The sequence below is a fragment of the Corvus hawaiiensis genome, chromosome 7 (genome assembly GCF_020740725.1).
Source record: "Corvus hawaiiensis isolate bCorHaw1 chromosome 7, bCorHaw1.pri.cur, whole genome shotgun sequence".
Classification (NCBI taxonomy): Eukaryota; Metazoa; Chordata; class Aves; order Passeriformes; family Corvidae; genus Corvus; species Corvus hawaiiensis.
Window position 1 is genome coordinate 40,701,719 of NC_063219.1, and position 14,708 is coordinate 40,716,426.

A 14,708-nucleotide genomic window follows, 5' to 3' on the forward strand; every position below is an offset into this window, starting at 1 on the left:
TGTACAGCTTTCGGTAACACCCATGGCGTGGCTGTGTCGGTATCCCCAGAGGGCAGAGTCAAAAGAGGAGTGACAGATAAAGGAATAACAGAGGTCCCATATGGCCGATACCTCCACCCCCCGTGCCTATGGGGCTGCTGCCCATAGCAGGGGTACGTGATCTTCTTGGTGGCAGCTACAGTGGGCATCGGGCCTTGCCCTCTATTTCCTCGTCACTTCCTTTTCGCTGATTTCCAGGCAAATTGCTTTTGACACTTCTTAATTGTAGCTTCCCACCGTTCCTCAGGTATCTCCCATTCAACAGGCACTAGTAATTCCCATCCACAAAGCAGGGTTACTGTTTCAGCTGTTCTTTGCTCTGCCTGGATTGGGGAATAGATTTGGCGTTCAACACTTCGTGCAGTGAGAGTGTCGTTTCTGTGAACTACAATAGCAATATTTTATCAGTCTAGACATTTACATTTAACCCAGGTAGCATGTCCAGTAATGGGATGAATTAGACAGGGTATGTGGTATGGCACTGTTGGAGGTAGCAATTCCTCTTCCTTTTTGAATAAATCACAGGCTAAGGGCAAAATATGAGAACCCTCAGCCCAAAATAGTCCTGATCCTCCTGTTTGGAGTGGAAGGATTCCTCCTCAAGGAAGGTATTGGAGGTGTCTCAGGACTTGTCCAGGCAACACTTGAAACCACTGCTATAAGCTTGGCCTTATTTCCCAGTCAGGTGTGATTCTTGGTGTATCTCTTGAATCATTTGGGTTTTCCCAGCGCATTAACCCCCAGTTCCCTCTTAAGAGTTACCTTGGTATCCCCAGGCTTAGATGTTCTAGTCCACTCCTTAGGTTCCTGCACGGGTCCTTTGATTCTGCTGCCGTGGATCCACCCTCGCTCCTTGACCCGGATCGCTGCCTCAGTTGTCAGTAGCACCTGAAAAGGACCTTTCCCTTGTGCAGCTAAAGATTGCTCCTTCCATGTTTTTACTAACACCCACTCCCCTGGATGGATGTTACAGATTTTAAAGTCTAAAGGAGTGGTTTGAGGGATTATCCCTTTGAACCGCAAATCTTCAAGAGTCCTTGCAATTGTGTTGACATATTCTTTAACACTCATTCCCCTAATTCATAGGTAGCAGTTTCATGTTGGGTGTTCAAAAAGGGTAACCCAAACTATAGGAAAAGGGTTCAGGAAGGATGTCTGGACTTCAGGCAGCTCTCTTGAAAGCTGTTTATTGCATAGGAAAAGTCACAAAAGCATTTCAGGGAGTGGGTATCCAGAGCCAGCCCCACAGCTGTCAGCCACAGCTTGTAGGCATAACTGAAGCCGCTTTCTGTTCAAGAGAGCACTGTACACCTTTCTTTGCTGAGTATCCCAAGACATAACAACCAACAAGCACCATACACAACACCTTTACATTTGCCTATAGCCTATCTTAGGTACTACCACCACCGTACTGTACATATCCTATAGAACCCCAGAGTCACCACCATCCAATCACAAGAGCAAGCAAGCTACAATTCAAGCTCACAATGGAACACTCTCAGACCTCTCTTCTTCCTGCCACATCAACATTCCTTGTCTGCCTGCCATAGCTCTCTTCCTGGCAAAAACATGTTTTCTATTTACTTCTGCTCTTCCTGGGACCCACACACCCGGTGAAAAACATGTCCTTGTTTGCAGTCACATACCTCTGTCCTAAGCACAAAAATCTCCTTCCAGCTCATCTCCAACCTTTGTCCTCTCACCCATTCAGTGATCAATGTTTCAGCAAACATCTTCCACTCTACATCAAAACCTGCTTCCATTTCTGTCCCATCCTCAGGCTCCACACTCAGAGATCTCTCGGCCGAGCCCACATATCTGCAAAACTTTCTTACCAAACTTTCATCTTCAACACCAACCATCATTTCATAAGGTGACACTCTCACATCTGACCTGGTTGTGTCTGAGCTCTCAATAAAGCCAGAGGTTGGCATTTTACCCATGACATTTGAGTTTCAATTATTAATTCAGTTGTTAAGGTTCTCTTTAAAGTTTGTTTCATCCTCTCTACCCGTCCTGAACTCTCTGGGTGCCATGGGCTATGTAGTTCTCATTTTATTCTTAAGGCTTGAGTTAGTTGCTGTAAAACTTTTGATGTAAAGTGTGTCTATCTTAGTAATCATTCCATACCTGGGAATAATTTGTTCTAAGAGGGTTTTACATTCTACATTGGCTGTGGCTCTGACACTGGGAACAGCTTCCACCCAATGGGTAAGATGGTCTGTTATTACTAACAAGAATTTCCACCTCTGCACGTGGGGGACTTCAGTAAAGTCCACGTGGATACTTTGAAATGGTCGGAGAGCCAACTCACGACCTCCTGAAGTTGTTTTTCTCATCACCTTCTTATTTACTTTTTGGCAAACCATACATCTTTCAGTTATTTGTTTAGCCAACCCATAGATTCCAATGCACCCATAATTCCTTAGAAAGTGATCACACAAAGCCTTAGTACCCCAATGAGTTTTTGATGCATGTTTTCTAATATTTTTCTGGTGAGTGACTTATGAAGTAACTGCCTTCCGTCAGGAAGTTTCCATTTTCCACATTCGTCTGGCCTTCCCCCCCCTTCTTCCTTCATTCTTTTTCCTCTGTTTCACTGAATTTTGGAGTCTCCAATTCTTCGCTCTTCGAGGCCAAAATTAACACAACCCTTTTTATCCCATTCTCTGCAGCATCCTCAGCCCCCCCGATCTGCCAAACTCCCTCCTCCCATCTCTGAGGCCATCCCCCCCGCTGTCCCCCCCTATGTACCACAGCTCTCTCTTCAGGCAATTCCAATGCTTCTAAAACCTCCAAAACAAGTCTCCCATGCATCAGCCTCTCTCCCTCTGAACCAAGCAATCCCCTTTCTTCCCAGATTTTCCCAAAGGCGTGCACCCCTCCAAAAGCGTACCAATCAGTAGATGTATTTCCCTTCTTGTGTGCTAAATCTTCCAGTGTGCATAGTCCCCCCATCAACTAAAGCCTACCCTGACATTCTTTTTCCTTGGACACATCTGGAAGAACCGTCTCCAGATATTATTTCCTTCTGCAAGGGCTCGTTCCTCGAGATGGAACTTCGGCGTTTTGCTTCTCCTTTCAGAGGAGCAGCAGAAGCGGTCGTTGCCAGGGGAACGGTGCAGGCGAGGGAGGGAGGGGGGGGTAGGAGGTGGGAATCCTCTCGGAGGCCGATTCCTCCAGGAGAGGGGGAGCAAAGGCGGAGGCTGCTGCCGGCACCGCCAAGTGCACCAGCTCTTGGGGCCGGTACCAGAGGCTGGCGTGGAGCCTCTGCACGGGTCCGCAGCAGCCACGGCGCCAGGAGGCCGAGCTGCCGGCGGGCCCAGCGCGGCCCGCGGGGCCGAAGCCGGGTTCAATGGAGCCGCGGCAGAGAACGCAGCGGGGGCAGGGGCTGCTGGAACGGCCGCGGACATCGGGAGCGGGGCCGGAGCCGGGACTGAGGCCAGGGCGAGGCCGGGGCCGGGGCGGGCCCCAAAAGCGGCGGGCTGGGCTGGGCTGGTGTGGAGCGGAGAGCCGGGCTAGGGACGGACACAGGGACACCTGTGCCTGCGGGCACAGGACCGCATCACGGCTTTTCCTGATGCTTCCAGGTCCAGTCTTAAGTGCACCATCCAGCTGAGCTGTGTTGGTTTGTTACTGATCAATGTAGTGCTTGTCCTGCCCGCAGGCTCTGGGCTTTTCACTGCCCTGTGGCCTTGGCTCGTGTTTTGGAAGTGTTTGCTGAGACGCAGAGTGTTGGTGTTGGGAAGCAGCAGCTCAGTGACTTGGGGCTGCTGCTGCTTTAGGAGTTTCATCTTTGTGCCTTTTTTTTGTCAATTCGGTGTGCCCCAGTGAGACAAGGGCTGCAGTGGGTGTTCTGCAGAGCTCCAGCACAATATTGCCACACAGCAAAAGCAGAGAAATAATAACAGCCACAACTGGGCACTGTTCTCACTGGATGCTCAGTAAAAAAGAGACTCCTTGAAATAAAGGGCTCAAAGGAAAGTGTTTCCCTTTGGATGTGTTTCCTTTTGGATGTGTGAAATGCAGGATTGCCGAGTGAGAAGTCTGCAGAAATTCAGTCATTCTTTGTTTGTGGGAACTGCCCTGGAGAAGGAAGTGAGTGCAAAAGCCCCACAAGCCCTACAAAAGCAGATGCAGACAGGCTGCAGAGCAGGGATTGCTGGATGCAGAGTGGGAGTTCTTTGTTCTTCTGGTGCATTGAAGCAGTTGCCATTAGGATTTTATTTCGTGATGCAGTCTCCTGAATTTCTTCTTGTCGGAGTGCCCTTTGTGGGGAGGGGGCATCACTTGTGGAAGAATTCTCAAGTATCTTGGTTTAGATAAAATACAGTAACTAAAGTATTTTTTATAATTTTTATGGAAAAAGTAGTGTGTAGACTTCCTTTGGAATAAACTGTACTTCTTTAAATGTTTGCAAATCCCTGTGTTGTGTGTGTGTGTCTGTGAGCACTCCTGTGTTTTACAGAACACACTGCAGACTGTAAATAAAACTACCAGAAAGGTGTTGAAGTCTTGTGGACTGAATGTACCATTTAATGGGAAAGTGAATAAATTATTAACCAGCAGTTGCTAAGTGGATGCTTCCTGCAAATATCTGAAATCTTTGTGGTGTTTGTGTGCAGGTTTCAGCTGGAGTTGCCCTGGCATTGCCTCCCAGAGGGGCAGGATTGCTCCCCAGGAAGTTCTCCAGCCAGAAGTCCCTCTGGATCCGGATTATTTTTTAAAAAAAGTTTAGTTTGTCTTGGCTTTTTCTTTTTTTTCCCCTGCCCTTTCTGGTTTGTCTCTCCATGTTCTTATTTTACAGAGGAACCCCTCCCCAGCCTGGCCGGAGCTGCAGCCTCCTTCATGTGCCGCTGCCTCACTCGCTGCTGCCGTGCTGGCTCAGGAATGTGCTCAAAGCCCGGCTAAGCAGGAATTGTTCCGGGCCTGCTCTGTTTAATCGCTGCCGCCGCGAGCAAAGCTGCCCCTGCTCCTTGAGGGGAGCGCTCGCTGCAGTCCGGCAGGAAAAGAGCCCAGGAAAAGCCGTGCCCTTTGCAGGAGAAGCGCTGGGAGCAGAGGGGAGAGCGGGAAAAGGGAGCGAGAGCAGCTGGGCGGGCGGGGCGGCATCAGCGCTGATCCCTCCGCGGGCAGGAGCGCATCACAAATAGTCCCTCGGGCAGATCCCTCCGCGGGCGGGGTCGCATCACCGCTGATTCCTCCGCGGGCAGGACCGCATCACAAATAGTCCCTCGCGGATCACTCCGCGGCCAGGACCGCAGCACCCTGCGAGGGTGCCTCCGGCGGATCCCTCTGTTATAAATGGTATTGTGATGTTGGCTTTTCGCATGTTACATCATTGTTATGAATGTGAGGTAAAGAAATTCAGCCAAATTAAATTTAATAAAGAAATAGATTTTATTCCGCGGCCGAAAGATCGGTCACACAGAAAGCCACGATGGAGAAAAGCAGCCCGAGCCCGGGGTCGGAGCTGGGTGAACACGCATACATCTGACCTCTATCGCACCAGAGCTCCCAAGTTCACGGGTGCTGCTTCAGCTGGTTCCTTCTTATACAGTTTTTGGGCAGAGTCCGAATTAATTCTATTTTTCTCGCAATTTAGCATATTCATGATGTTTTCTTGTCCCGGAGTTGGGCTGCACAAAGCCTTTCCTGGGTCTGATTAATTGTCCATCCTAGATGATGAATGGGCCATCTCTGAAGATGCTTAAGAGAGTTTTGTGTGCTCCCATTCAGGAAGCAGCGTGTTTTCAGCTGGAAATTTGGGGTGGTTTTGTTTCTTCAGGGTCTGGGGTCTTTCCTGAGAGAATCAGCCCTCCCATAAATCCCCCGGGTTGTTCTACACAGCTGCTTTGGCCATGGCTCAGAGAGAGAGAAGGGAAATGACTTTTTACGGGGTTGAAATTTCTCCAGGCAGGAGTGGGACGTCGTCTTGCCCCTCCCCAGAGCCCTGCAGGCGCATGGGAGTAGCTCAGTGCCGGCGCAGTTCTCTGAGAAATAACAACGCTTGGGACGTTCGAGTGTTGATAACAGCTCTCCTGTCTCCTGGGGCCAAAGGTCTCACGGTCCCGGACTGGTGAGGGAGAAAAGGAGCTTGTGCTGTTCCTGGAAAAGCTTCTGTTATTCCTTGTGCAGCCTTTTAATTCTGTGTTCTGATGGACTGTCCGCTGTCTTTCTAACAGGACTTGTCAGAGATTCAGATTTAGGAACTGAATTTGGGTCTGTTCCCTACAGAATCTTGCCAAGCCTGAAGGCCTGGGGCGATGACTGCTTGTCGGGTGGAGTCGCGGGAGACAAGCCTCACGGCATTGTGGTCAGCAAGTCTCGTTTATTGTAATAATCTACACATACTTATAGTACTACTAATTAGCTCATACATATTGCAAAAGCTGAGCTCCTTATTGGTGGGAGCTATTCCATGAGATCTGCAAACGTAGGGGTCTTATTTTCTCTTCCATATGGTTTCTTTCAACTTACTTATCTGGACTCACATCCTGTTGTTTATACAACTCCTTGCACAAGGATTTAGTATCCTTGCCAAGTCTGCATCTTTACTAATCCCGCTATGTCATCATGACCTTTGCTTTTTAGCCATTCTTCAGAAAGACTCTCAACACTTCCCCCGTTTTCTTTTTGCATGATCATAGTCATATTGACTGACTTCAAAATTAAATTTTTTACACATGACATTATACAGCTAAGCATAAGTAAACCAAGCAAAACAATGATTAGCAATAGCATTAAAGATTTGATCACACTTTTCATCCATCCTTCTAAGCCCATCCACTCTGTAAGTCCTTCTAATCCGAAAAATCCGGAGTCCTTTTTTATCTTTTGGGAGTGTTCAATCAAATTCTTAATTTCGGCGTGGATGGATTTAGAATGATCTTCAAGATCCATGCAGCACATTCCTTCAAAGTCTTCACAGCCATGGCCATGGGCTAAGAGTAAAAAATCTATAGCTGCTCTATTCTGAAGCAGGGCGTGCTGGACTGAACTCAGGTCTTCTGCAAGTTCAGACAACACTCGGCTGGTACCATTTGCCTGTTTGACTACCCAACATGTCAGTTTTTCTAAGTGACGATGAGCTCGTGCTGCAGCTGCACCAGGAACAAAAAGGGAGGTAAAAAGCACTTCTAATTTGCTCCACAGCGTGAGGTCATCCTCACAATCAGATGTTATAGTTTCTGCTAAAGATCTCTTCCACCGTATTCGGTGTGTAGCATTAGGATGGTGCTGTGGAAGTGCAAGACTCAGTTGGCCAAAGGTACAGGGCCTGCCTACAGGCTTGGATGGGATACCTGACCAGGCACGATTCCCACAAATTAGGAAAAACCCTCTGGGTAACTTTCGAGGGAAAAACGTTCCAGGGGCTGCAAGAGATCGATTTCTCACGGTAACGTTGCACCATTCTAAGTCCCACTGTGAAGCATTGCCAACAGGATTAATCAAGGTGGGGCTGGATGTATTCATTCGACAGCCACTAAGGCTGCCCTCTTGGCATAAATTGCGTGAACTATTAATATAGATACAGGCTGTAGCGTTAAGGGAATCAACTAGTTCTATTTCTTGTGGCTCAGGGCCCACCGGGAGTTTATCATCCCAGATATCATAGTCTAGTAGGCCATGAGTAATATTTTTTGTGGAATTCAACTGCCAAATAGGTTTGAGCTGCTTCTGGGTCTCGACTACAAAGTTGCGCCATGTATTATCTGTTAAAGGTACTCCAACTAAGCATGTTAAAAATGGAGTACTGGGTGTGGCTAAGGAGGCACAGAATGTTGTGGTGTTTAATTCGCGTGCCAAGGAAACCCAGATATTATCTCTAGGGTCAAACACCTTAGGAGGGTAGGGAAGGTTGTGACCCATTACTGAGCCTGCGATTAGCAGCACGATGCTTAAACCGCCGGCAAACATGATCCCACTTTCTTGGTTCAACTTGCCACTGAATGGGGACCCCGATATTTAATTGGCAGGAGGATTGCAAAACTACAGAGTAACTATCTGCTAAGATCTTTTTTGCTAAATGCTGTACTGACCACGCTAATTCTCTTAGCCGCAGATCTTCAAGATTTTCAACTAATTGCAAACTGTCAATGATATTTTTGCCTGTGAGTTGTACCAATGCTCCTTGAGCCGTCTCACGGTGCCAGTGAAAACTGCAAGACTGACACCAAAACCCTTCTGATAGATGTCGCTGGTGGACCCACCACTGTAAATTACAACCTCCGCAAAACAATCTTACCCACGCCTTATGATCACTACAATTACATGCAAAGCAAGCAGATTGGCAAAAGTGTAAAAAATGTCTCTGCAGATGTGGAAGGAGATGATCCTCTATCTCCTGTTCAGATTCCACAAGGAAGGTAACGCGAAACCGTTGCTCAACTTCCTGCAGGATTTGTGAGATCTTCCTCTGTACTCTTCTCGCCTTCCTCTGTTGTGGGTTGCTCATCAGTGACAACAGGCTTAGTCCATTTAGCCGGAACCCATAGGGGACCTGTCGGAGTGGACACACATAGATAACCTCTTCCCCAGTACAAGGTTTTTACAGGATTCTGCTAAAGTCCTGTCTTGGGGTCTTTGTAGCGCACCCAAGGCATGGGCGTCGGGGGTTGAGGATAGGTAAAATGAACAATGGCAGGAGGCACTTCTTTTTCACCAAACACACAAAGGTGATTTAGGCCTAGATATTTCCATGGAGCAGAAACTTGTATTTTGTTGGGTGCCACAACAAGGGACCAAGCAGCCAAGGAGGCAACAATAATTTGCATCTGGGCAGGGGTGAAAGGTTCTCTTTGAGCAAAGAGAATGTCATCCATGTAGTGATAAATAATGGCATCAGGCATCTGTCTCCGTAAGGGTTGTAAGGCAGCATCAACATACAGTTGGCACAAAGTAGGTGAGTTTTTCATCCCTTGTGGCAATACAGTCCATTCAAATCGCCTGGCTGGTTCTCCTTTATTCAGGGCAGGTAAGGTAAAGGCGAAGCGCTTGGTGTCATCTGGATGCAATGGAATAGTAAAAAAGCAGTCCTTGAGATCTATAATTAAAAGAGGCCAGTTTTGGGGCAACATAGCCGGATTGGGGAGACCAGGTTGTAGCGCCCTCATAAATTCCGACGAATTCGACGAATGTGACCGGGTGTCCCATAGCGATAACACTTCACGCAGTCACCTGGAGCTGGGCGGGGACGTGCTGCTGCCGCTTGGAGAGGAGCAAGGGTTGCCATAACCTGATTTTGAGAGCTGATAGCCTGTTCTTTAAGCCCTTCACCTAATTTTTCTAAGGCTTGTACTAAGAATAGTTGCGAGCCAGTGGGCATGGTCGCAGCTTTTTCTAAAAGTTGCTGGACAGTCCAATCCCCTGGGGTGGAAGTAATAAGGGCACGGGTGGCCTGATTGCCATTTTGTAAAAGGCATTGTTTAAGCAACGGGTCATGCATATGCTCTTGAACCCCAGCTTTTGAAATGGCTTCCATAACTTTGTCAACAAAAGAGCCTAGAGACTCCTCTCTGCCTTGTTTTATGCTCATATACATCGGGATTCCACCTGGGGCTCGGACCTTATCCATGGCTTTCTTAGCAACTGCCATAGCTTCCCGTAGCTTAGCAGGTCCTAGCGCCGCTTGGGCTTCTACTCTCATGTGATCCCCTTCACCCATGAGCTCAGCTACTGTAACACCTGTCAAGGGATCTGCCGCTGGCCTGGGGACAGCAGCAGTAATAGCGGCTTCCTCCCTCCAGCGAGCTTCAAAAAGCAGTCGCTGATGCGGGGTATACATGAGCTTAGTAATGCCTTTAATGTCAGCAGGAAGAAGGGTAAAAGCGTTAAAAATATAATCAAGCATCTGTTTAACTGGTTCACTGGTTACACCGTAATTCCCCACCGTTGCTCAGAGCTGCGCTAACAGCTTCCAATCAAGGTTAGTCACCTGCGCGATATTGCCGCCCCCTTGTGGATTCGGGACAAATAAAACAGGGAACGCCATGCTGTCTTGCGCAGCCGCTAGCATGTCAGAATCACCCTTTTGTAAGCCGTCACGAGCAACCGCAGCCCAGAGTTCTCTATGGCCCCTAGCCATGGCCTCCGCGAGGTCAGACTCTGCCCCAGGGACAGGCTCAGGGCTAACAAAGGGGTTTCGTGAACGAGAACAGTCCGGCGGAGACGGGTGAGGCAAGGGCGGGGGAGGAGCAGGCTGCGGCGGCTCCCGGGCCGGCTCAAGCGGCAGGCAGGGCTGCGGCGGAGCAGGCTGCGGCGGCTCCCGGGCCGGCTCAAGCGGCAGGCAGGGCTGCGGCAAGGAAGGCGTAGGAGGAGTAGGAGGTGTGGGGAGGGGAGGCGCGGGAGGCGACTCAGAGGCAAGAGCCTCAGGGGGTACTTGAACCGCAGCAAAGGTGGGGGGATTAGGTGGGCCAGAGAAAACAGAGGCACTGTGATCGCCGTAATGACGGTTCCGATCCTGAGCAATCTTAATTTTTTCTGCCGCTTTTTTCTCTGCCTGTACCATTAAAAGTTCATTGTGAACAACTCTCCATAGTTTAGAAATCTTTTTAGCTGGCTTATCATCATCTAAGACAAGATCCCAAAATTCATCTCCATACGCGCGCCACAGACTTAATTCATGAATGGAGTGGGGGTCAGTGAAAAAACTATAAGAGCGCGCATGCGTTAAAAGAACGGGGAGGTCTTTGTCAACATCAATTCCTTTAAAGTTACGCTTAAGTAAAAAAGCTTTAAAAAGCTCCTGTGCTGCTTGCCTTTCCATACTTACGGTACCGTTGCTAGCTCTCCAGGCTTCGGCAGCACGTATCGGCGAGCCCGTCTGTACGGTCGCTCGGGCGCGGAGGTGATAGGCACGACGCGGCTGGGCGCTGCGTTTTTGCCGTACGCGACCTCTTTCGCCGTCCCTCTAGCTGCAGGACCCGAACCCAACGCAACTCCCCGTCGCATAAGGGCAACTTCTCCTGTTTCGGGCACCAGATGTCGGGTGGAGTCGCGGGAGACAAGCCTCACGGCATTGTGGTCAGCAAGTCTCGTTTATTGTAATAATCTACACATACTTATAGTACTACTAATTAGCTCATACATATTGCAAAAGCTGAGCTCCTTATTGGTGGGAGCTATTCCATGAGATCTGCAAACGTAGGGGTCTTATTTTCTCTTCCATATGGTTTCTTTCAACTTACTTATCTGGACTCACATCCTGTTGTTTATACAACTCCTTGCACAAGGATTTAGTATCCTTGCCAAGTCTGCATCTTTACTAATCCCGCTATGTCATCATGACCTTTGCTTTTTAGCCATTCTTCAGAAAGACTCTCAACAACTGCTCTCAGCGAGGGCTCTTTATGAATCCTCTGTCAGATTTCCCTCAGTGCTGGGCAGGAAAAGCGAGGGTTTGGATCAGGAATTCTGCAAACGGGCCCTGTGTGACCGTTGGCTTCTTGTGTGTGTGTGTGCATCAGTGAGCCAAAATCAAGAGCAAAGGCTGGTTTGGTTTTACGAACTTAGAGTAACTTTAAAAAAAAGAAATCAACTTTTTCTTCTTTTTAAATTTAGGTGCTGGAATTGCCTGTCTGGACGTGTGCTGAGCTCTCGCTGCTGTGGACTGTGCAGCCTCAGTTGCTGCAGGTTCCTGTTCTTCTCACCAGCTCAAAGTACACGTGGGGTTTTTTTGCCCTTCTATATAGAGCTGTTGAGTTTGGGTGATTTTCCTGAATTGAGGATATTGAAGGTCGAGAAGGAAGATTTGTCTCTTTTTGTGCTTTTCTGTTGTTTTTAGCACCTGCTCAGCATCTGAACGTGGTTGGAATACTGGAAACATAAAAGAAACATAAAAGGTTTTGGATTCAGTGCTTATTTGTGCAAACCCAGTTTTTTTATCTTTTTTTTTTTTTTTTTTTTTTTTTTTTGAAAGGTCTCCACTGTTCCTCGTAGTTTTATGTAGAAAAGGTCATATGAACAGCAGGGAGCAGTGAGCACTTGGAAGGGGGGGTGCAGGTAGTTCCTTCAGGGTGGGGGAGTGAATGTGGCCTAGGAACAGCTCTCTGGTCAAGTGAGCAGCAGAGGAACTGAAGGATGCTCTTCCCCAGCAGAGCTGCTGCTTTGTGCTCTGGGGCAGCGCTGCCGGTGCTGGGCTTCCTCGGGGAAAACAGCTCCTTTGGGATGTGCTTTGCTGCGAAGGTTTCCCTGAGCTGGGTGTCTGCAAGAGGCATCGGGATACCAGTGTCAGGAGTTTTCCATGGTTTCCAGGCTGTTGTACACAGCACGTTCCAGGCAATTTGCCAGCGTGAGGCAGCGCAAAATCGGTGCAATTGGACTCTGCAAATGCAGTTCAGGCAGATGTTGATCTTTTAACTTTTCCATTGTAGGTGCGAATTCTGGGGCATTTGTGAGTCTGCCTTGACTTGCAGGGATTGAAGGGTTTAGGTGTGGAGTTGTTTGGCCAGCTTGCTCCAAGGCATGGTGTACTTCTGGAAGTGCCACACACCTCGCAGGACCGAGGGGCTGCTGGCTGGGTGCTGGTTCTGCTCTGCCCTGGGAACTGGGAGCCCCTGGGAGGGCTGGGGGTGACACCTGGAGATGGGCTGGGGAAGCCTGGAATTGTATCTCAGCACTTTTCTATGCAGCTCTATGGACCGGTGTGTGCTGAATGAAGCGGCTCTTCAGCACAATAAATTCAGCAGTTTGGAAAAACCATGGAATATCTCCGAGTTAATGATGGGAGAGGGTTGGGGCTGCTCCCTGATAACGTGCAGGGCTCGGGGGTGCGAAACGAAGATGGGGAGAGGAGTGGGGGCTGCTCCTCGTGGTCGGGGCGCCGCGGGCGCTGCGCAGCCTTCCCCTTTTACTTCCCAATTCCTCATTTTGTGCCTCCTTTTCCCTTGGGGATGCGCCCGGGCCGCATTCCAGCTGCCGCCGTGGGACAGCGCCTGCGGGCGGCGGGGTTTCCCGCGTGATTGACGGGCCCAGCGGCCAATGGGAAGGCGGGGCGGGCCGAGGACTGGCCAATGGGGAGGCGGCTCGGGGCTGCGCGCGGTCAGTTGGAATCGGCGGGAGCGGTTGGGGCGGGCGGGCATGGACGGGCCCGGGCGGTGAGCGAGGAGCGGGAGAACGGGATGGGGAGCGGGATGGGGAACGGGGGAACGGGATGGGGAACGGGGGGGAACGGGATGGGGAACGGGGAACGGGATGGGGGAGCGGGGGAACGGGATGGGGAATGGAGAACGGGATGGGGGAACGGGATGGGGAACGGGATGGGGAACGGGATGGGGAACGGGGGAACGGGATGGGGAACGGGATGGGGAACAGGGAACAGGATGGGGAACGGGGAACGGGATGGGGAACGGGATGGGGAACGGGGGAACGGGATGGGGGAGCGGGGGAACGGGATGGGGGAGCGGGGGAACGGGATGGGGAACGGGGAACAGGATGGGGGAACGGGGAAACGGGATGGGGAACGGTATGGGGGAACGGGATGGGGAACGGGGGACGGGATGGGGGAGCGGGATAGGGGAGCGGGGAACGGGATAGGGGAGCGGGGAACGGGATGAGGGAGCGGGGGAGCGGGATGGGGGAGCAGGGGAACGGGATGGGGGAGCGGGGAACGGAGGATTGGGATGGGGAACGGGGGAGCGGGACGGGGGACTGGGGAACGGGATGGGGGAGCGGAGGAACGGGGTGGGATACGGGGAACAGGATGGGAGAGCGGGGGGAACGGGATGGGGGAGCGGGGGAATGGGATGGGGAACGGGGGGAGCGGGGAACGGGATGGGGGAGCGGGGGAACGGGGGTGGGGAGTGGCATCATATTTATTTTTATTTTTGGGTTTAATATTATTTTTATGTCTAATTTTTCCTTTCCCTTCCCTTTCCTTTCCCTTTCTCTCTTCCACCTTTCTTTCCCTTTCCCTTTCCCTTCACATTCCCTTTCTCTTTCTCTTTTCCATCTCTTTCTTTCCCTGATTCCTGAATTTTTTTTGCCCCAGAATCCACAGCCCAAGCCACGTGCACACACTGCAGATATGAAGTGAATTTTTACTGCCAGCAAGCACCTGGGAATAAAAAAACCTCAGCCCCAAAGCTTGATGTCTAAACAGCAACACAGAAGTTCTAAACCAGCTGTCTGGATTTGAAAAGACATATGTCTTTGGAAGTTAACATAGAGTTCAACTTGATGTAGTGATCGACTTAGGTTCAGCTTAAAAAAGGCCCTACCGACATTTTATTGTATCTAATCCCTGCTTTCCCCTGCGTTTTAGTTCTTGCCTCTCGGCCCACTCTGTTTCACGGGGCTGTACATGGTAAAACACTTCCCTGTGTGCTTTCTGGGTTTGAGCTGCCCTGCTCCGGCACGTAGGGTCACGGTTAAGTAGAAGAGTTATAAAACTTAGTGGTTCGTCTCTTTTTCATGGGTTTTTGGGTAGAAAACTTACGGGCCCGGTGTGGGAATAACTCCCAGCCCTCGGCGTCTCGTTGACCGCCTCCTGTTGTCTCGCAGGTCCCCGAGGCGGCTTCGGATCTCTGCGGTCACCGATGCTGCCGATTTTCCCGGCGCGCGCCGTTCGACGTCGAGGAGCGGCATCCAGAAGCTGTGTCGGAGCATCTTCCTGGCTGGAATGTTTTGAGTAAGGGCTGCAGTCAGGGTGTAAGCTGAAGGGTGTGTGACTG

The 14,708-nt window shown here is 50.2% G+C and overlaps 1 protein-coding gene and 2 long non-coding RNA genes across 4 annotated transcripts; 1 reads left to right on the forward strand and 2 right to left on the reverse strand.

The window, feature by feature from the left end:
• Positions 1-233: 233 nt before the first annotated feature.
• LOC125328493 lies at positions 234-2,692 on the reverse strand. Its single transcript, XR_007204738.1, has 2 exons — positions 802-2,692; positions 234-362 (listed from the first exon to the last, which is right to left on the reverse strand). It is a non-coding gene; the product is annotated as an uncharacterized LOC125328493 (long non-coding RNA).
• Positions 2,693-4,089: 1,397 nt separating this feature from the next.
• Positions 4,090-12,738, forward strand: LOC125328495. 2 transcript variants are annotated; one of them, XR_007204740.1, is made up of 2 exons: positions 4,090-4,771; positions 11,599-12,738. It is a non-coding gene; the product is annotated as an uncharacterized LOC125328495 (long non-coding RNA). The 2 variants fall into 2 exon arrangements; XR_007204739.1 differs by lacking the exon at positions 4,090-4,771 and adding an exon at positions 4,863-5,343.
• On the reverse strand, positions 6,348-9,172 carry LOC125328494. The gene is made up of 2 exons (XM_048309254.1): positions 8,926-9,172; positions 6,348-8,539 (listed from the first exon to the last, which is right to left on the reverse strand). Exon 2 carries the CDS (start codon positions 7,954-7,956, stop codon positions 6,565-6,567), a length of 1,392 nt encoding a protein of 463 aa, XP_048165211.1. The 5' UTR covers positions 7,957-8,539; positions 8,926-9,172; the 3' UTR covers positions 6,348-6,564.
• Positions 12,739-14,708: the final 1,970 nt, after the last annotated feature.